At 38.5% G+C, this 23,003-nt stretch overlaps 1 protein-coding gene across 2 annotated transcripts in view; it reads right to left on the bottom strand.

Moving 5' to 3' along the window:
- Positions 1 to 7,581: 7,581 nt before the first annotated feature.
- The window catches only part of LVRN (laeverin), a 58,004-nt gene continuing 42,582 nt past the window's right edge, over positions 7,582 to 23,003 (bottom strand). The window contains exons 16-21 of one of the 2 annotated variants that reach the window (XM_045838104.1): positions 20,878 to 20,985; positions 20,100 to 20,267; positions 19,532 to 19,669; positions 14,305 to 14,344; positions 13,567 to 13,642; positions 7,582 to 10,021 (exon numbers count right to left, since the gene is read on the bottom strand). In XM_045838104.1, the coding sequence (XP_045694060.1) occupies positions 9,876 to 10,021; positions 13,567 to 13,642; positions 14,305 to 14,344; positions 19,532 to 19,669; positions 20,100 to 20,267; positions 20,878 to 20,985 (676 nt within the window). In that variant the 3' untranslated portion in view covers positions 7,582 to 9,875. The remainder of the gene's footprint in view (positions 10,022 to 13,566; positions 13,643 to 14,304; positions 14,345 to 19,531; positions 19,670 to 20,099; positions 20,268 to 20,877; positions 20,986 to 23,003) is intronic. The other variant, XM_045838105.1, reaches the window with a different exon arrangement.

The following is a 23,003-nucleotide window of genomic DNA, read 5'->3' as shown; positions in this document are numbered from 1 at the left end:
TAAGGGATACATTGCCTCATAGGGTTATTCTGAGGATGAGATAAAGTGATAGATCAGTACATCCTTTGTAGAGGACACTCAACAGATAGTACCCATTTCCTGCTGATCACATCTCTATTCTGTTATGCTACTTTGAGTTAGACAGGTCATAACTTCTCTCTGAACTTGAACATCAAACTTAGGAAGAAATAATTACTCTCGTCCTCCTTACTTCTCACAGGGGCTCATAAATACTGAAGTCACCATCTCGTGCTAGCAATTAGGAAGGCCTGGTGCTCACTATTGGTAAGTCCAAAAACATTACCTGAAACAAAACATACTTATTTTCTGTTATGGGGTATTCTTAGGACATTATTCTAAATGGGGCCTGAGACCCCTGGCATTACAAAGAATTATTCAAGTTTATAGGAACTGATGGGACTAACAGATTGTGTTCATCCCAACTAAAATATACTGAGTCAGGGGCCATTCTAAATAACAGAGTAATCACTATACAGAGGATAGAAAAAAAAGAAACCCCTGCAAACCCTATGCTTTACTCCTCTGATATATATATCTATGAACCCCTAAGGTCTAGGATTCATCAAAAAGTCATCAAAATAGCCCACTTTCAGCAGTGTGGCATAGTATGTGAGAGAAAGTAAAGAGAAAGGATGCCTTTGATTTGCCCTAGTTAATATTCTGCTATTTCTTTTCCATGGCAATCAAGAAAATCAGCATGCAGTTCAGCCTAGGACAGGCAGGTGTTTATACACACATTATTTATGTACACACACATATGTATTCTGGGTTATATATACACATACATATATATGTGGTCTTTTCTCACAAAATGAACTTTCAGCAAACAAGTTATAATAAATAAGTTAAAATACATTTTTAAGGATACATAGGATACATGCATAGGAAAAGTTCCCATGAAAATACTGATATTATTTTTAAAAATAGAACAGAAGTATCAAGCTGTATTTTTAGAGGTATTTTATACATCTAAATCCCATTTAGAATTTTGAAGTAACATTATAGCACCCAAGTCAAAGTAATTTGTATTCATCTAGTTGATTTTTCTCCAATGAAAGAAGTAATGAAAGGACTGGCATATGTATCTAGCAAAGAGTTTTTATTAAATCAAGATAGTAGTACTTAAAATGTATAACTATATAGCAGGTATTGTATGCTCTACAACTTCTAGACTTATATACCATTTATTACTTGTTGTCTGAAGTGCCAATATATTATTTAGGCATTACTCTGTATAGCTTAAGTCAAGTTGTTCCCATAGTGACTTTCAAAGGTTACATTCATCCATGCATATATGGGTTTTTTTCAAAAGACTGAGTTCAGCATTGGCTGGTGTGGCTCACTGGATTGAATGCTGGCCTGCAAACCAAAGGGTTGCTGGTTTGATTCTCAGTTAGGGCACATGCCTGGGTTGTGGGTCAGGTCCCCACTTGGGGGCACACAAGAGGCAACCACAAATTGATGTTTCATTCCCTCTCTTCCTCCCTCTGTTCCCCTTTGTCTAAAAATAAATAAATAAAATATTTTTAAAAATGTTTCAAAGACTGAGTTCAGTTTTAGGTTTTAATAACTTCAGAAGCATAAATGCCACAAACTTACAAATTTCCAATAAGACTTCCAGCCAAGGTGGAGATGTAGGTAGACACAATGTGTCTCCTCTCACAACCAAAAGAAGGACAACAACAAATTTAAAAACAAAAAGCAACCAGAACTTACAGAAAAATCGAAGTGCATGGAAGTCCAACAACCAAGGAATTAAAGAAGAAATATTCATCCAGACTAGTATGAGGGGCAGAGACAGGCAGCCGAGCAGAGAGGACTCATGGCAAGGTGGCGGCTGGTGGGTAAGGCAGTGGCTGGTGGGGTAGGCAGTCCCACATTCATGTGCAGATAAACCAGGAGGAACAACTGGGGAGGGAGACAGACCACACAGCCCAGGGTTCCACCATGGGGAAATAAAGCCTCAAATCTCTCATTGAAAACACCTGTGGGAGTTGAGGCGGCAGCGGAAGAAACTCCCAGCCTCACAGGAGAGTTGGTTGGAGAGGACCACAGGATCCTAGAACATATACAAGCCCACCCATCCAGGAATCAGCACCAGAAGGGCCCAATTTGCTTGTGGGAAGTGCAGGAAGTGACTGAAATCTGACAGAGAGCAGAGCAAGCACCACTGTTCCCTCTTGGACTCATCCCCCACAAACAGCACCATGACGCAGCGACACGGGTTTCCCCACCCTGGTGAACACCTAAGGCTCAGCTCCTTACTACACAAACAGGCACGCTGAAACAAACAGACAAAAAAATGGCCCAAATGAAAGAATAGATCAAAGCTCCAGAAAAAATATAAATGACAAAGAGATAGCTAACCTATTAGATACACAGTTCAAGACACTGGTAATCAGGATGCTCACAGAATTGGTTGAGTATGGTCGCAAATTTGAGGAAAAAATAAAGGCTATGCTAAGTGAAATAAAGGAAAATATACAGGGAACCAAAAGTGACGGGAAGGAAACCAGGACTCAAATCAATGGTGTGGACCAGAAGGAAGAAAGAAACATTCAACCAGAACAGAATGGAGAAAAAATAATTTTTTAAAGATTTTATTTATTTATTTTTAGAGAGGGAAGGGAGGGAGAAAGAGAGAGAGAAACATAAATGTGTGGTTGCTGGGGGTCATGGCCTGCAACCCAGGCATGTACCCTGACTGGGAATCAAACCTGCGACACTTTGGTTCGCAGCCCGCACTCAATTCACTGAGCTACGCCAGCCAGGGTGAGAAAAAATAATTTTTTAAAAGAATGAGGAGAGGCTTAGGAACCTCTGGGACAACTTTAAACATTCCAACATCTGAATCATAAGAGTACCAGGAGAAGAGGAAGAGCAAGACATTGAAAACTTATTTGAACAAATAATGGAGAACTTCCCCAATCTGACAAAGGAAATAGAATTCCAGTAAGTCCATGAAGCTCAGAGAGTTCCAAAAAAGGTGGACCCAAGGAAGCACACACCAAGGCACATCATAATTCCATTACCCAAGATGAAAGATAAGAAGAGAATCTTAGAAGCAGCAAGAGAAAAGGAGACAGTTACCTACCAAGGAGTTCCCATAAGACTGTCAGCTGATTTCTCAAAAGAAAACTTGCAGGTAAGAAGGGGCTGGAAAGAAGTATTCCAAGTCATGAAGGGTAAGGACCTACACCTAAGATTACTCTATCCAGCAAAGCTATCATTTAGACTGGAAGGGCAGAGAAAGTGCCTCCCAGGTAAGGTCAAGTTAAAGGAATTCATCATCACCAAGCCCTTATTCTATGAAATGTTAAAGGGACTTACCTAAGAAAAAGAAGATAAAAATATGAACAGTAAAATGACAACAAACTCACAGTTACTAACCAAACCTAAAACAAAAACAAAAACTCAGCAAACAACTAGAGCAGGGACAGATTCACAGAAATGGAGATCACATGGAGGGTTATCAGTGGGGGAGTGGGTTGGGAGAGAGGGGGAAAAGGTACAGAGAATAAGAAGCATAAATGGTAGGTAGAAAATAGACAGGATGAGGTTAAGAATAGTGTAGGAAATGTAGAAGCCAAAGAACTTATATATATATATATGACCCATGGACATGAAGTAAAGGGGGGGAATACAGGTGGGAGGGGGTGTGCAGGGTGGAGGAGAGTAAAGGGGGGGGATGGGACAACTTTAATAGTATAATCAATAAAACATATTAAAAAAATGAAAACCTCTCAGCAGGCCAAACAAAAACAAACAAAAATTTCCAATAAACTTTACTTGAAAGTTTAATGATTTACATTTATTTTAAATTTATGTAACTTTCTTAATTTTGAAAAGTAAATTTTAATTTTAATTTTTTAGTCCCTTTGGTTTAAGATGGAAAATAGTGGCTGAAATAAAATGCTTCTGCACAGCTAAAGAAAACATCAGCACAATGAAAAGGGAACTAACTGTATGGGAAAATGTATTTGCCAGTGATACTTTGAAGGGTTTGATCTCCAAAATATATAAAGAACTCACATGACTCCACTCCAGGAAGACAAACAACACAATTAAAAAATGGGCAAAGAACTTGAATGGACACTTCTCCAAGGAGGACATACATAGGGCTCAGAGACATATGAAAGGATGCTCAGCATCACTAGGCATCAGAGAGATGCAAATTAAAGCCACAATGAGATACCACTTCGCATCTGTCAGAATGGCCATCGTAACCAAATCAAAAAACAAGTGTTGGTGAGGCTGTGGAGAAAAGGGAACCCTAGTGCACTGTTGGTGGGAATGCAGACTGGTGCAGCCACTATGGAAAACCAAATTTCCTCAAAAATCTAAAAATGGAACTGCCTTTTGACCCAGCAATTCCACTGCTGGGATTATACCCTAAGAATGCTGAAACACCAATTCAAAAGAACCTATGCACCCCAATGTTCATAGCAGCACAATTTACAATAACCAAGTGCTGGAAACAACCTAAGTGCCCATCAGTAAGTGAATGGATCAAAAAACTGTGGTACATTTACACAATGCAATACTACACAGAAGAAAGAAGGAGCTCCTACCTTTCACAACAAGATGGATGGAACTGGAGAGTATTATGCTAAGTGAAATAAGCCAAGCAGTGAGAGACAGATACCATAATACAATCTCACCTATAAGTGAAACCTAATCAACAAAACAAACAAGCAAGCAAAATAGAACCAGAGACACTGAAATAAAGAATAGACTGACGGTAACCAGAGGGGAAGGGAGAAGGGATAATGAGGTGAAAAGGGGTAAGGGTCATCAAGGAACATGTATAAAGGACACATGGACAAAGCCAAAGGGGGTAGGATCAAGGGTGGGAGGTGGGGAGGAGTGGGGCATGGGGGGAATGGTGAGGGGGAAATGGAGACAACTGTACTTGAATAATAAAAAAAATAAAAATTAATTCTTTTAGGACGAACTGTGTTTTCATTTTGTGCTTATTGAAATAGTTAATTGATAACTTCAGGACAGTGGATTTGGCCATTACCAAAGTTTGAAAGAAGAAAAAAGATTTGAAAGAAAAATACTTTGCAGTAAATAAAAAATTTATTTTTAATGTATTTAATTACAAATTTATAGAAAAGTTATATTTACAGTAAAAATATTTTTTTCTGCATCATTAAGTCATGATACATGATGCCCCATTCACCCCTTGATGTGTATTTCCTAAAACAGGGAATTTTTTCCTACATGCAAAACAACCATCAAAGTCAGAAATTTAACATTGATACACTTCTAGTACCTAATTCTCACACTTCATTTGCATTTTTCCAGTTGTCCCAATAGTGTCCTTTATAGCAAAAGAATCCAGTTCAGAATTATGTTATATTTTGTTGTCATGTACCTTTAATTTTTAGTCTAAAACAGCCTTCCATTCTTCCTTAACTTTCATGACCTTGACACTTTTGAAGAATATTTCCTGGCATGAAACTCAGTTTGTCTGATGCTTCCTCATGATTAGATTCATATTATGCAGAATTGTCAGGGATATAACAAAGTGATGCTGTATTTTTGTCATTTCATTTAATGAAATGGAACAAATTTTTTATCCCACTGTGACAATATTCACATTGAACTATTGATTAAGATGATGTCTGCCCAGTTTTCCACTGTAAATTACTTTCCCTTTGTAATTTATCAATATTTTGAGGAAAGTTACATTGCAATTATGTATATATCTTTTCCTCACCAAAATTTCAATTTATTCATTACTTAGACATGTAAGTATAGACTCATGAATCCATATTTTATTCTATTACTGTCTTTATTTATTACAACATTCAAATTTTCCTAGATTGACTAATGGGGTCCCCTTTAAGCTGGCCTTTTGTGTCCTTTTATATGTCCCCATCATTCTTTGAGGAATTCCTTGTCTTTTACAAAAAGATATTCCATCTCAAACTGCCCCTTTCCTGTCCCAGCCCTGAAATCATCCATTTTCTCAAGAGATCCTGTTTCTTTTAATTTTTAAAAGGTTTATTTTTTAGATTTTATTTATCTACTTTTAGAGAGAGGCAAGGGAGAAAGAGGAGAGAAACACTGGTATAAGAGAGAAACATCCATTAGTTGCCTCTTGCACATGCCCGGACCAAGGACCAAACCCACAACCCAGGCAAATGCCTGACTGGGAATCAAACCAGCAACCATTCACTTTGTGGGATGACATCCAACCAACTGAGCCACACTGGTCAGGGAAAAACCCTGGTTCTTTTAGCAGAACATGGCATTGAGAAGCCAAGATCTGGATACTAACTGTGCTCATTTTTGTTAGCATGTTGCTGCTCTCAGGCTCTCTTGGTTGAAAAGCTAGGGTCTATATCTAATATATATCTATATCCATATATATACCCATATATATAGCTATTACTACATATCTATATAAAGAGCAAGATATATCTACAAACACATTTACATCTATATGTGTAATCTATCATATATTGAGAGCTATGTGATCTGTTCACATCAATACTTTCGATTCTAATCCCAAAACAAAGGGTTCATTCTAGTGTTTTTCTTTTTGAATATCTGCTTCTCTCTTCTTCAACAGTAAGAAACCTGGATCCTATTACCGCTTATATGTTTTCTTATTTGACTCATAACCCTGTGGTATCCAAGTTCCCGTTCCCGCCTCTCCCCCACCCATGTGGATTTCCTCCTTACCCTCCCCTCCCTCCTCAGGGTCTGATACTTCATGCTGGGCCACACCCCTGGTCTAGATCTCCTCTTCATCCACCAGGACTTGGACTCCCCATTCTCACCCTGTTTGGGCTGTGACTGCTCATGCTGGTGGCTGCCCTGCATGGATGTCCTCCTTACCCTGTTTGGCTCCTACCCTTCATGTAGTAAGCCGCTTCTCTGCACTGTGTGTCACCCAACTCACCCTTCTTGGGCTCTGACATACTATGCCAAGCTGCTCCCACCTCGTGGACTCCCTCTTTGCCTCACACAAGCTCTTCCACTTCATTCCAGGCCATGGGCCAGCACTGCTCCCTCTTGGTTCCCACTGGTATAGAATCTGTCCTTGCTCTGTCTCATGTTTAGGACTGACCACTTTGTGAAAAGAATAGGAAGAGTCCAAATAACTCTTAAATATGCATATTTGAAGATTATCTTTGCTGAATTTTGTTGAACTAGAATATCAAACTGGAGACAATATATTTATGGTTCCAAATACTGCTGACCATGTTACAACTGTGTGTGTGGGGAGGCACTTATATTTAGTTGTGAGGCCCCTTTAGACTTTGCTTTGGACAAATTAATCCTGCTAAAGTTTGGCTGGAACAAAGACAGCATTTACTGAGGTGAACAGGAAAAGTAATCAAGTAGACCTCCCTTTTCAATCTAACCTTATTTTGCTTCATCTGTTCCTCAGAATAATTTGCTGTACAGATTGGCCCCAGGGTTCTAAATTACAGAGGACCTTGAGTCTTCAAGACTAAAGCATTTGTTCTTTCACTTAAAATCAACAATGCTAAGTTACTGAATGTGTCTGAGCAGAAAAGAAGCATGGGATTGTGAGGAAAACTTTAATTTCTAATGACCAAATTGAAAAAAAATCATGAGTACATCATACATCTTGTTAACTTTTCTTAGAATGAACAGTATAAAGAGAAATTGTTTTATAGTTGGGGTGCTAATAATAAGCTGGCTTATTAGTGAATAAAGTATTTACACCATTTAGATAAATCTGCCTCAGTATCACTCTCTAATTTACTACTATCACAGTAATCAATCAGTAATTACTTCCTTTTATATTAAGTATAAGGTACAATATAATAAATGTGATTCTTGTCTGGAGTAACTGGCTTTGTCCAAGTCAGAAAAAAATGTGCATTATTCAAAAATCCTTTTCATATTTAGAGGAAGGACTATTAACCAAATATTTGAGCATTTGATTTTGGATAAACACTTTCAGCACTGTTTTAATTACTACAGAACTAGGATAGAACAGGGCTTTAATTTTCAAATGATGGTCCAGGGAACCCTGCCAATGTATGTACTTCTCAGGAGGTTCAGGCAGTGGTTGGCATCACCCAACAGCAGGCATCAGAGCCTGGTGGGGCCCCAAGTGTTAGCTTCCAACTGCCCTTGGGGGAATGAGAACATGGTAGGGTGGGAAGACCAAGGACAGAGGACATGCACACCAGGCAGAGGTCACTGGAAACAGAGAAGGAAGACAGAGGAGCCCAAAGGAGAAAGGGAGGAGGTGGAAGTGAAGGAGAGGAAGAGGAGAAAGAAAAGCATTTGAAAGGACATGTGACAAGGTTATCAAAAGATGAGATTGATGATTGGAGGAAATACAGGAAATATAGAAAGAATGTTTAAGAAAACATAGGAAGATATCTCATGCACAGCAATTTGAAGACAAGGGGATATTTGATTGCTTAAATTTTAAATTTCTAAATTTAAAGGGAAAACCTTTCTGACCTGTGCCCCACAGTCAAATCTGAGTAGACTGCACTTTGGCTTGTCCTCAGGGCCAAGTCTCACAGACGGCCATGCCCACTCAGGGAGTATCTTCTTGTGAAGTGGATATGCAAGTAAATTTTGCAGTGCATTTTAATTTGTGGTTCCTTAAATTATATAAGAAATGGGGGGCGGACCTTAGATCCCATTGTCTTGAGCTCATATAACATATTTAAAGGCCTTTAATTGATGTATTTCTTAGTCTTTATATTATCACTCTGAGGTAGATAGGAGATCTGTTCTACAAAAATCCCCATTCTACAAAAACAAATCTAACTGAGAACAAAGAATTAAATTATATATACACAAACTCTAGAGTAGAATGATTTGCCTCAGCTGTCCTGATTGTTTCAGATGTGAGAAGATTAAGTGTGACTGATGAAAATGTTTAAAGTTATCCGAACTACAAGTAAGTTCAATTTGGCCAAATGCAACCACATTTCAAACTTGATCCCGAGTGCAAAGCTGAAAAGATTATGCCTTTTACTTCCAGTTTTCTTTATTTGACCATCTCCTTTATGCTGAACATTAGCCCATAATTGCTCTTGTCTGTTGACATCATTATTTTTACTCATCAACTTTGGCTAAAAGAGTGTCCATTCCCACAGGCGAAGCGTCAAGAGCTGCAAGGCAGAGCAGAGCCCTCCTCTCCAGTCTGGCTTCCAACAACAGCAAGCCTGAAGGCATTTCATGGACCTTGCACTCCTGGGTCTTTTTGTGACATCATAAATTCAGTAGCCAGTAAAGTGTGGCACAAAACCTTATGCACCCTGGGGAGAGAGAAAGGGGCAGCAGACACACTTCTTGCCTTCAGGGCACTTCACATGGCTGATAAAATTGTCGGGTTCCTTCTTTTTAAAACTTGCTCTTCTTCGGCCTTTCTTTGGGAATATTATTCTTTTGGTTTCTGTTTCTTCACACCGGTGTGTTATTTTCTCATTATTATTTTAAATACTGAACTAAATAAACTCTAGAGTATTGCAGATCAGTACTTCCCTCAAAAAAGAATGTGCTCATTTAGCCCATGATTTACTATTCCACTGGCCTTCACGACAGAATAAGCAAGACAAGACTTTCTAAGGTAAAATTTTTACAAGTTATTTAAAGTAAATTCTGTGGTTTAACAGCCCAACTTGAAGTGAAATCTTCCACAGAAATACAGCAGTGCTGGCAAAACCCTCAGCAATCACTGAGCCTCAGAGCCAGCATGACAAGGAACAGGACTCTGAGCCGTAAATGTAACTGCAATACAAACAACAAAACATGTGGCTTTCTAGTCTCACACAGTGCTGGAAGACAAAACTGTCAACAAACTACCTTATAATATGCAAGAGGAATGCCAAAAGTGGCCACTAAATTATGTGTTTTTTCGTAGCCATGCAGCTATCTTGGCACTTTGGTTTTTGTTTTTCAGATTTTCGTTCTTTATTGTCTGTAATTTGGCATGAATTGTGAGCTTCTGGTGCTCCTCCAACATGGGACTGAAAAACTGCTGCAGCTGAAAGGACAAAGAGATGATCAGGCAATCTAACTTCTCATTTAGACAAAACAAGATAGAGTTCATGCTAAGTTACAACATGCTTTTGCAAAAGGCTGATGACAGCTGGAATGGGTAGAAATCTGTCAAGACCACCTACCCTGAAGAATCAGATGTAGACTGGAAGCTCCATGAAGTGGGACTTTCATCTATTTTATTCACTGTTCTATTCCCCAAGCAGCTAGTAGGTGCTCAGTAAAGATTTACTGAATGCATACTGGATATTAGATAAGATTTGTGGACAGACATCCAGGGAAATCTTTTCTTATCTCACAAGAAACTGCAACTTTCAAAGCTCAAAACTGGCATGCAACATTTGTGTCTTTACACATGTTAACTTTTATTTAAGAATATTTAGATAGTGGATTTGTACATTGGCTAAATTCCTTCATTGGGTCAAACATTCAGCCATAGGAACATATGCAATATTATGTACAAGCCAGACCTCAATTGACTTATTAGTTATATTCCAAGTTTGTTTCTCCATCAATGAATTAGAATTCAGAACATGAGAGATGACAGTGTACCATGCCAGCTCACAAAATATCACTTATACCCTAATGCACTTGAATTGAGTAGTAATAGGGCTCTCAAGGCTACTTACAATGTAAAAGAAGAAGAAGGTTCTAGAAAAAGTAGATTAAGGAACCAGAAAAACCTCCCACCATTGCCTACACCTGTCCACACCTGTCAAGCCGTGGGAGCCACATACCCACAGGAACACATGATTGTGTTCCTGCAGTGAGTGGGAGGGGACTGAGGGTCTCTGGTGTTCTAGGTGCAGTTTCCTGTGCCTCGAGAGCACAAGTGAGACCAGGCCCCAGCAGGGCAGAGTGTAAAGAACAGAGCAAAAGCAGCAAAGGGCGTACAGAAATTGTATTGGAAGAGAAGGAGAAGGGACTCGTGTGACTTTCTTTTCATCCTCTTATTAGTAATTATTTTTGATATTATCATGTGAATTAATACATTATAGTAAGACTGTTGGGAATTAATAGGTTTTTGACAAGGATTTTTGTAATAGCTAACTTGTTTTTAAAAGTGCAAAAATTTAATCACTGCTAAATCCACTTTTGCATTTTTTTTTAATAAACTATCAGTGACTACAGACTTTTCGAATTTTGAAAACTGCTCAATTTACATAACCTTTATTCATTCATTAAACAACAAAACTGCCTGCTATGGAGACAAAGACAAACAGATGTACTTTAGAAGACACCCACACAAACTCAGTCCCGATTCCAGGAGCTTCCCTTCCAGCATTGCTGGGTGTGCCCTGAACTCTCTTGTCCAGGAAGTCCCCATAAATCAGGTCCTGACAGCTCAGCCTCAGGCAAGCCCAACTGAAACAAAGATAATTCCTCTGGGATTTAGAGGTTCATCCTCTCTCTCATTCTAACAACTACATAACTCACAGCTTAACTCACTGCTTCTCTCTTTCTTGCTCAGGATTAAATTTCCGGCCTTTACAACCTACGCATTTATTTGTTTACTTGCTGTGGCAGGGGAGTTGAATTTCCTTTCTTGTTTACATGAACCCCTTTCTATTTTTATTAATATAGTTTCAGGCCCTGGTTAACTTGTACTCTTGCATTTTTAAAAAATATATAATCAGCTTTATTGCAATAAAATTTATGTACAATAAACTATCCACTTAAAGTGTACAGGTTGAGCTTCACTCTTTGTATACACCTGTGAAACCATAGCCACCATCAAGACACAGCCCATTGACATCACCCACAGACGTGTCTTCAGACTCTTTTTAGGCCATCCCTCCCTCTGTCCCAGGCAACTGCTGATTTATCTTTTGTTTCTATAGATTAGTTTGCATTTCCTGGAAAGTGTCTGTATTCCTTTACTCAGCATAATCATCTTGAGATTCATCCATGTTGCTACACAAACTTGGTTCCCTCTTTTAAAAATTTTATTGTGGGGCAGTATTCCACTGTGAGGATATATTACATTTTCCTTGTCATTTTGCCTATTGAAGGACATTTGCGTGGTTTCCAGTTTTTGGCTAACGTGAATAAAGCAGTTATGAACATTCAGGTGCAAGTATTTGTGTGAACATAGGTTTTCATTTTTCTTGAGTAAAAACCTAAAAGTGGAATTATTGGTCACATATGTTTAATTAACATTTTAAAATATTGCCTGTTTTCTGAAGTCATTGAACCACATTACATTCCCACCAGTAGGGTAAGAGGGTTCTAGTTGCCTTACATCTTTGCTAACCTTCGGTATTGTAAATCTTTCTAATTTTGCCTATGCTACTGGGTGTGTAAAGATTGTATTTATATTTTACTCCTGTTTTATTTTGTGGGTGTGTGGCTTTTTGTAGACATTAGCTTTTATCCCTCAGTTTACCTTGGTGATAGGATTCCCTTTTTCTTTCCAGAACTACCCCTCCCCTATCCCAGAGTCTGTGGTTTGGATGGGGCTGGTTCCAAATATGGGCACATGACCCAGGCTAAGCCAATCAGAGTATTTCATTCCCTGTGGACCCAGTGATTGGTGCATATGACCCAAGTAGGCCCAACCAGAGCACTTCCCTCAGGGCTGGAACTTGAAGCTGGGTGAGAAAGGATTCCTCCTTCTACAAATGAGGGTGCTGAGGATCATAAGCCTGGAGCTATGCTGGCCTCCAGGTGGAGAATGACTGCCTAAGAAGTTCAGTCCAGAATAAAGAAAAGCAAGCCCCATATTAGGTTGTAGAACACAGATAAAATTAAAATATGGTCTCAGTCCTCAGGGAGCTCATTTTGATAAAGTAGATGTATTTATACACTGTTCACTTTATAATATGCTAAGTGCTATGATGAAAATATTGATAGGATGGTTTGGGATTATGGAGGAAGAAAGGGTATAAATCAGTTCATAAAAATTCCTGGAATAGGTGGTGGGAGCAGGGTCTTAAAGAATGATTAGGAACTGTCCAGTCAAGGACAGGGCTGGGGAGAGCACCCAGAGGGAAGGTAGAGTGTTTCTGAAATCTAGAAAATGTGAAACAGGATAATTTCAGAAAATCTATTACACGGTAAAGTACAGCTGGAGGAAAAGTGTTTGCGGGCATCTGTCTCTCTTGCTTTCTGATATTCAGTGGTGAGGTGGGCAAAAATGAAGTCATGGAGTAAGGTAGGAGCCAGCTTATTAAGGACTTCATGTGGTAATGAAAAGGTTTTAAATTTTCCTCAAAACTGTTAAGCTACTGAAGCTTTGGGAGCAGGGCAATGTTCGGCAGCAGTGTGAAGAATGCATGGAGCCAGACCAGCCTGGGGCGGGGAGCCCGAGCCAGAATCTACTGCAGTAATCCAAGGGAAAAAGAATGATAGCCAACCCTCAAGAGCAAGATAGAATTTAAAAAAAAACCTTGTGCATAGTTATAATAGCACCAAGGGGAACACAGAATGTAATACTTCAGATAAGCATATTATTTTTAATTTTAGCAACTCCAAATGACATGAAAAAGTGGCTTCCAAATTATTATAATCCACAATATCTAAAGTACTTACCTCCATGATCTGTAAATCTGTACTTATGGTTCTCCCTATTATATACATTAGTGTAACCAATGACTGAGTTCCATACCTGCAAAGCAACAAGATGCTGATCAGGATTGGGAAATATGTTGCAAGACAGCTATATTTTCTCTGCCAGAAAAATGCTGAATATATAGCCCCTTTTAATTTTTATCTCCAAAATCTAAGAGAAAACATGTATGAACTAGTTTACCTTCATTTTTTAATAGAAAATCTGTTAGCACTAAAAAGTATTTATAGTTTAACACTGATTTGTGTAATACAGTTTATAGTTTACTTAAGTGTTAAAAGCTCTTATTCAAAACAATAACACTGACAACTGTTTTTATCTTTTTAAATAAAGTGGTTAAAATACATGTCACATACCCCAAATTAAGAAAATTTGTAAGGGAGTAAATAAATATACAAATTATACCTCTTAAAAAAACAGTGGTTAATGTGGGATCAGTTTTGGAAACTCTGACTAAAATACCCTGAAAACTCATTTAAAATTTTGTGTTTGCATATGTTTTTTTGGAGAGAGGAGCCATATCATCTGAGATTCTCCAAATGTTGGTGATCATTCAAGGCTAAGTTCCTGGCTCTATTTAGGCTCCCTCAAACACACAGGGTCACTGAAACTTCCTCCTTAGTTCAGTGTTCCTGAATACCCAGGGAGAATCATCTTTTAAAAAGCCACAAAGTGTTGCTATAGAGAAAGCAGATACATACCTGCCCAAAGTGGTGTTGTAGCTTTAAAAGTAAATAAAGACTTTTGGATGCATTAAAAAAAGAAAGAGAATTAAAATAGAGTCAATATGGACAGAACAAAAAATGGTTGACATGCCTTGATAGTTAATACACACAATTGATTTATTTCAAGAATGTTTACTTGAAATTAAAAATTGTGAGAGTTAATGTTGGCATAATATACAAACAAGGGTGAGAGACAACAGTGCTTTTGTTCTTTTTAGGTTCTCAGCTATAATGTGAACTGCATCTACTTGAGCAAAGTGGAGGACAAGAGACAATCTACATGTAATTCAGACAAGCAAACTTGTTTCTGTGGGGAAAGTGGGAATATTTCTTAGTTCTTCATTTTTATTGCCCAGATATAAAAAGCCTGTGAGATGACTCAAGAAACTTGGCAAAATTTGCAAAGAACCCAAGTTTCTAACCTTTAAAAAAAGGTGGAAAACTATCTAGGGTGATAAATGTGTGATTTTCTAGCAGATCCAAAAGAAAAATTACCCCAAGAGGCAGGGCTCAATTTGAAGTTACCCTGGGTCACTTTTAAACTGTAAAAATGGGGAACAACATAGAGTTAGAGGCACTGTTCTGGACAGTAAGTGAGATAATGTGTGCTGAGGCATGTGTTCGAGCCCCTGGCACACCTCATTCCTTCCTGCTCTTGCAAGCTTCAGGATATTTTTGAGACAGAGAAGATTTGTCGCTCTTGTGGGAAGAGCAATCTTTTTGAAATATTACTGAACAAAAATGTATACTTTACAAACAGTTTATCTCACAAGTAGTCAAATGCATTCTAATCACCATAAAGAACCAGTGGGTGTCAGCCTAGTTACCCCTTTAAACATATTGATAGCATTCAATGCCAGCGTGGACACAGTGATTTGGGTACTCTAGTCTGGCTCACCTTCTGCCCCTCTCCTTTCTCACATTTCCCTTCCCTTCCTCTCCCACTCCCTGCTCAGTCTGCTTCCTGTGGCAAGCATGGAGGCACCAACACATCCAGTCAATCCAGCGACAGGTGGTGGGAATGGGTCCACTCCAACATCTCAATTCTCCCAGTTCCCTGGTGCTCCTATATAACCCTTTCAACTCTCTATTCCTTATTGTAAAATACAACATGATGCAAGTTAAAATAAGTGCAGGTTTCAAGCTTAGGACTTTAGGCAATATAACAATATTTGGAAGAGAAATCATGTGTTTGGTTGAAGAAAAGGGTAAGATTCATTTCAGACCAGCTGAGTTTGAAACTGATTATACCTTATATTATATATTCAAATAAAGCTAGGGTTTTCCTGTAGGCTGTGAAATCCACATTGATTTAAGAAAGCCAAAGCCAGTTATCAAGAATGATCAGAGTGCAAATATAATTTCTACCACATTCAATAAAAAGTCACAAAAATCCTATTGTTCCACCTCTATTCATACATTCTTCCATAGACTCTATCCACATCTGCATGTACATACTGGTTTTCCAGTAACCTGATGGAGGTCAGTGGAGCTTCCTCTGTTTAGATCAGTGCTCAGAGGACCATCTGTGGTCCAAGAGTGAACTAATTACTCTTCTGCAACCCGTGCAGTGCCTGCATCTGGGAGTGAGGGCAGGACCAAGCTAAAGGTGTTCTATTCAACCAAATACTCCAAAATATACTTTCAGTTGAGGCCTCCTGAGAAGATACCTGGGCCTGGTTGAAGGGAGCAGATGTTCCTGAACTGCTATTGGCTGTGTGCTCAACTTCACACTTGACCTGCCCTCTCTCCTCCTTAGTGCCCTCAGCTCCAGCCAGTGACTGTGACCAGTACCAAGTCAGTCTTTCAGCCCTTCAATGTAGAAGGTGACTTTTTCCAACTCCACCTGTTCCGATCTCACTCAACTCCCTTTCTTCCTTTTGAATCCCCAAAGCCCACTCCATCTCTGCATTCTAATCACTTTATATCCCCAGCAACAGCTTAATCTAACTGTGCCTTGGCATAAAGAAAACAAAATATGTTATTACTAGAAAGAACTTTAGATTAATCAAATACATATCTCTCATTTTATGGAAGAGGAAACCAAGGCCTAAATGTTCATAGGCAAGCAATGAATAGATGTTGTTCCAGTTCCGTTTCCAAATGAGAGGTTTGAGGGACATTCTCATCTGTCTTTCTCTTGATACAAATGATCTACTAGCAAAATGACATGTTGTTTACATTAGCCTGTATAGTACGTAGCAGGACTACAGATGTAAGGTCCTAGGTAAAGTCTATGGAAAACTCTAGATTTCCATCTACAGGACTTCTTGGAGCCTTCATGAAGCTCACATATACTGTGAATTTGCAAAATTTGGGGTTAAAATAGACAGTTTCCAAACTGATTGGGCTATTGTCTTCTTGTTAACAGAAAGCTTACCAACATCTTCCATGCATGCTGCTCCGTGGACATACCAGAGAAACACTAATTTCAGTACCAACTTGCAAGTGATCAGTTACATTTTTAGCAAATCTAAAATAAATCCTTTCTACATTATTAACGTAAAACTCAATTTGTCAACAGCATTTATTTACTTATACTTTTATACTATATTAATCATCATACGAAAACAGGCATCATACATATCTTCATGTCAAATAAAACTGTTTAATAAATGATGGTCTGGTGTACAAAGAAGTGCGCATTTTTATGCCATTTTTAGTATATCATATTTTAATTATTAATTTTTCAATTGTTATTTATTTCCTTCTAACAATTTGTAAACATTATTGCTGTCTATTTAAACAAAATCCTTTATAAAATTCAGCAAGACTGGTGAATATAAATTGAACCCTAAAAATAAATGTATTAAATGTAGAAAACACATTTATTTGAATCGGAAAAACCTTTAATACCAGACATTTATGTGCAAGAAAAGTGAACTGAGATAAATCTGCCACAGACAAAATAGGCATCTATCTCATGAGCATAGCATTTGTGTGTGTGAAAGAAAAATATTCAAGCAATGGTTTAGAAGTTCATGCATTTAGACTTTTAGGAACTTCTCTAGGGATAAGGATAAGAACCATTTAAAGTTTTAAAATTTCTTCTCTATTCTTATTTAATAAAGTTATGTAGATCATTTAAATAAATTCCTAGACAACGGATTTTTCAGAGTGCTGCCAACATGTTCCTCTTCTGTAAAAGCAGAAAAATGTTCTTCTAAGGAATAAAAATGAAAACACACTTGAAGTCCCTTAAATTAAGGGCAACCTTTCCTACGGGGTGCTCAAAACATTTTGGGGCACCATCTTGGTGGTGCCCCACATCTTGGTGGCATGTGTGCTGTGTGTGGTACACAGAGGAAGGAGAAACTGACCCGAGGGCTGGTTTACCCGTGAAAGCAATGCCGCCCAGCCAGACTTTCGGCAGTGATGGAAATGTTTGATGTCTATGTAGCTACTGGCCACACGGAACACTTAAAACAGGGCTAGTGCAACAAAGGAAATGAATTATAAAGTATGTTTAACTGTAATTAAATTAAATTTAAATATCCACATGTTAGCTAATGGTTATCAGCCTTAGATAGTTTTTAAATCTAGTGTCATCTAGTACCATGTTAAGTTATACAGGAGTCCCCTGGAAAGCAAGTGAAAGGTACAGATTTCCCACAGTATTTGGGCAGATTCTGATTTTAAACAATTAGGTGGGCTTGGTAGTCTTAGGTTACTTAGCCATTCCAGGTGACTCTGAAGCTCTGCCGCATTAGAAAGTGTCTGGTTTATGCTTAGTGTGAATATGGCCTGTGGCTGACAGGTAGCATATCACCTTGAGCCACTACAACGATACATAACAATCCTTAACACTTATGAATACACACCAAGTGCCAGGAACTAGTAAATACTACGCCTGGAAGTGACTGTGAACCTGTGTCTGCCTCAGGGTCCAGCAGTACTTGCAAAGGAATGGAGAATGTGACAGTCTGTGCTGACTACAAGGCCTTCAGGCACATCGTGCCATATTTCTTAAAGAGACTGTTCTCTCAACATTTTAATTACAAAATCACTACTAGGTTGTTCAGCAGAATGTTCTGGAAGAGAATAGTCAAGATCTGTAGAGGTAGTGAATGACCTTGGGCAGCAAGAGGGCAGATGGCTTCACAGACCTGGCAAAGCCAGGCATTTCAGACCCAGAGTGAGCCTGGGGCTGGAGCTTTTGTTATAAGCTCCAGGGGAAGATGAGAGGCACTAACAGACAAGCTTGTGAGGTTGGCATCTCTGAAACGTCATGGAGCAAGGGGACCTATGGAAAAAATTCTGATTTATATCCCAAGTCCCAAATTCCCAGTGAGAAGTAGGACCTAGGAAGGAGGGGATTATCGTTAATGATTTTTAGCAAAAATGGAAACACCATTTACCCAAGGTCTTAGGGATCCCAGGAAACTTAAGGAATTCATAAGGCCTTCTGAAGCGATAAACCTAGAATGATGAATAACTTAAAACAGGAGATAAAGGCAATTTTCTCAACATGTGAGTAGCTTATGTATATTCTACTGGTGAGCCAGTGAATGGTTCAAAAGAATTTATTTATAAAAAGTATCTTCCAACTTTACAGGTGTTTGGACATGAACTGTTGGCTACACTGTATCTGCTAACTCTACAGTATGTGATCATGAGGCATGTATGATTAAATAGTGTTCTAGAAAGACCAGCCATCAAGGGCATGAAGTCTAATATTTGCACATCAATATATATTTTACCCAATAGATAGGTTAGAAAGAAAATACTAATCTTAAATAATGAGAAATATAAAAAAGTTCAAGAATATGGAATCCAGATATATAAAGGGAATGTGACAAGTTAAGCATGTGAGCAACATCCAGGCTGAAGTAACAATGGGCATTGTTATTTCTTAATGATATGGTGATGTACTTCACACAATAGATGGACAGATGATATGTGTGCATACCAAAAAATGTGGCTTGCTCTGATCTGTATTTCAAACTTCTTAGTGGGTACAATAGGGAAATTGTGATATAAAACTATCCCATGCAAATCTGTTTTCACACAGAGAGCCAAAACTGAGGGTAACTGACCTTCTCTTCCATCCCACTGACAGTTTGTGGTGAGACTGAGTGCAGGGAAACGTCACCACTTTTCTAGCCTGTGTGAAGGACGTTTGTGACCTAGCTAGACTAAAGCTGGGCTTCTAGCACCAAACCTGAGACCTAAATGAAAGGGTGGTCTCACATTTCCTTCTTACCTTTCACTCACAGCTTGCCAATTGTTGACTAAAAAGTCTTTTGCGACATACCGGCCAACTTCAGATGCTGCCACAACTTCAATTATATTTGTGTCATTAAAATTGAATGGAGATGTAGAGATAGCATATTCCATAAATCTAAAAAAAATGTGTTTGCAAAAAACAAATACATAAAAATCATCCAATATAAAAAGTTAATTTAAATAAATGCAATCACAACCCTGTATAATTCTAAGTTAATGATGCACAGTTCTCCCTTTGGTTAATTAATTGCATTCTTCTACCAGGAAACTTTTTAATCCTTAATAATACTTAATAAAAACATATCCTTAATCTTCATCCATGGATATGTTTTTATTTACTTTAGAAAGAGAGAAACACCAATATGAGAGAGAAACATCAATCAGTTGCCTCCCATACACACTGGGCACCAAACCCACAACCTAGGTATGTTTCCTGACCAAGAATCAAACCAGCAACCTTTTGGTGTCCAGGATGGCTCTCCAGTCAACTGAACCACCCTGCCAAGGCCCATCAGGAAATTTCAAGGTCAGTTGATCATAATCACCTGTTAAGTATCCATGGGTCTTTACTGCAGCTCATTGCATAAATAAGTTGAATCCTTTCTTCTTCTTTTGTGTTATTGGTGTAGATACTTAACAAAAAGTCCCATTCTTTATCACTTCCCAAGGCAATGCCATAACATAAAATCACGGTTTTAATTGGATAAGGTATTCTGTAAAGTATAATATGCAATTATATTTCTCATAGTCATTAAGTTATATGTTTGTCTAAAACTATACATCTAGAAAAAAAGTTGAGATCTCAGATATAAAGATCAAAAGGAGGGATCTAGAAAGGCAACTGTGGGAACTGTTATTAGTCTTATTCTCATGAAATGAGATCATCAAATTAGTTTAGAAACTAGTGGTTTTAAGGGAGAAGTAAATTAGAATAGTATAAATGGTAATATATGCTGATAATGTTTGGTCTTATATTTTATTATCACATTTCCTAAGAGTCTATCTGAGGTGATATATTAGAGGTTATATAATAAAACCCAAATAATAGAGTCAGTCTCAGTGAGACAGCAAACTCACAGGGAAAAAGGTACTGGTAATGACAGGCACTGGGTGACAATCACTGTATAAATTCGAATGTACTGTTATGCATAGACCTACATTAGACAATTAAAAAAAAAGGATACTTGAAAAAATAGTAGGAGAGAGGGATTAACCTAGTGAAAACAAAAATAATCACTCCCAGAGTGAGAGCATCAAAAAGGTAGAGGAACTGATGGTGCTGAAACAGGACAAACACAAGGGCAATTACAATATTACTCTTACTCATTCTCTGGGTGGTTCATCCAGCTTTTGAAGAGTTCTCTTGACAGCTGAAGACAGTCTTCAAGGCCCAAGAAACATACAGCTCCAAAGAAGTTTTCCAGTGATATTCTTGAAGGAAAAGTCAAAGAAAAATATTTTATTTTGTATTACTACATTATTTTTCTGCTTCCAAGAATATGTTTCATAAAACTATCGGTATTTGAAAACATCCTTCCAATAACATCAGGTTTGCTTTAAAAAAAAGGATTTGTGGATAACAAATGCCTTTAAGATTTAGAGAAATGTTTGCTGAGAGGCTCTCAGGCACCAAGTAAGCTCCTAAGATGGTATTTTTTTAAAGTTAGAAATAAATTACTGCCAGCCTTTGTCTCCCTCAATCACACGCAGCGTACACACACTCCACATCTGTTATCAATTTATTTTTCCTCCCTTTTACAATTATTGCCTTGTGGATAAAAAATGACTTTAGAGTATTTGATCTAATACTCTAAAAAACAAAGTTCTTTATACATGGAAAGGAAAGGGAAGGGTCTATTTCTCTCCTTTAATAATGTGCTTTTCCTTACTTAAGATTCTATTTCTTCTTCAACTCCTCCTGGCTGTTATATTTATGGCCAGAAAAAGAACAGAGGTTTTCATTTTGTTTGTATAGCTGGGAAGGTATGGGGAACCTATCCGTGTGGTATGGCAAATGTAGCCCAGCCCCTGATTCGGAAAACTGATGGGGAGCGAGTCGGTACATAGGAGCCAAGCCCATGGATCAATTTTCCCATGGGGAATCAGGCCTGTGTTGTACCTAGGCTGCTATGAGGCTTACCCTGTGCTAAGGCTCCTTCACCTCGAATTGAGGCAGCAAATGCTTACTGTGTATCTTTAAAGTAACTTCCTAAAATATGTGCTAAACCTCCCAATTATGGAGTGTAACCAGTTCAACCACTTTTCCTCTTGATTTGCAAATATCCTTTCCCTTTGAAGTAATTAGCAACATTCTTTCCTTTGTTATCTGTAAAAGGTAATCACCTATAGGAACCTGTGCATAGTAAATGAGGACCATTCTCAATGTAATGTACACAGAAAAACAATAAAAGCTTGTCCAGGCAGGGGCTGGGGTCCTCTCTTTTACTTAGAGAGTGGTCATGCCATCTCTTTTTCTCCACAGGACTTCTGTAGTCTGTGTGAATTTGTTCATCTCAGCCACAATACATGGACCCCACGGGCCGGAATCCACATCAAGAAGGGGTACACATTATGGTTCAAAATGAAGTAATTTCAGAAGGCCAGAGTAAAGAACAACAATAAGTCCAGATAAGTGGTGGCTGAGACATGTCTTCCTACATTCTCCAAGTTTGGAGTCAGAGGCAAAGAAATTCAAACTGTCCACACATTTCCAGAAAATGCAAGAGCTGAACCTTTATTGCTCCACCCTCTCATTTCAACCTAGCGTGACTTGACCTTCCCACACACAGAAATGGAATGAATACCCAAGGGTGGAGGCCCTCTGAGAAAGTGCTCTGAACATCCGTTCACACATACACTCCCTCTCCCTGCCCACCCCAAGCTGGCTGCAGCAAGATTGCTCCAAAGAGAACTGGTTTGGGGATGCTACAAAAAGCAGGTTGCTTCAGTCCAATTAACTAGTCCAAGAATATGGCTAGTTAACAGGTATGCTGCCTGAGTGAGCACTCTTTCACCTTCCTGTTTACTCGTGCACGCCTGCACACTCATACCCTAGTTAGTCTTCCCCTTCTTCCATCCACTTGTCCATTCAACCCTGTCCTTCCAGTCACAGGCCCTAGTGCTGGAATTTTCTCCTCTCTCAGAAGGATACTCATGAGAGATAACCACATTTTGTGTACTCTGTATTTCTTGTTTGGTCTAATTGATTTCAGCTTGATTTGACTAGTACTGTAAATAGAATCTCTATAATATTGTTGATTATAAACTCCCTCCCTAAATCTAGAAGTGCAGCACACACACACAAACCTTGGGTCCCAGGAAGACTGGCAGTACCACAGCTGTATTTTGACTTCCACCCCTTTCCCAGACCATCACAACCACATGCTTACTCTCCTCACAAAACCAATTATGTGAAAATCATTTGTAACACTTGGGATTACACGCAATGA

The sequence above is a fragment of the Phyllostomus hastatus genome, unplaced genomic scaffold, assembly GCF_019186645.2.
Source record: "Phyllostomus hastatus isolate PE091 unplaced genomic scaffold, TTU_PhHast_1.1 phas_contig_254, whole genome shotgun sequence".
NCBI classification, from domain to species: Eukaryota; Metazoa; Chordata; class Mammalia; order Chiroptera; family Phyllostomidae; genus Phyllostomus; species Phyllostomus hastatus.
Note: the sequence above shows the minus strand (reverse complement) of the source record. Positions and strands in the feature narration are given on the sequence as shown.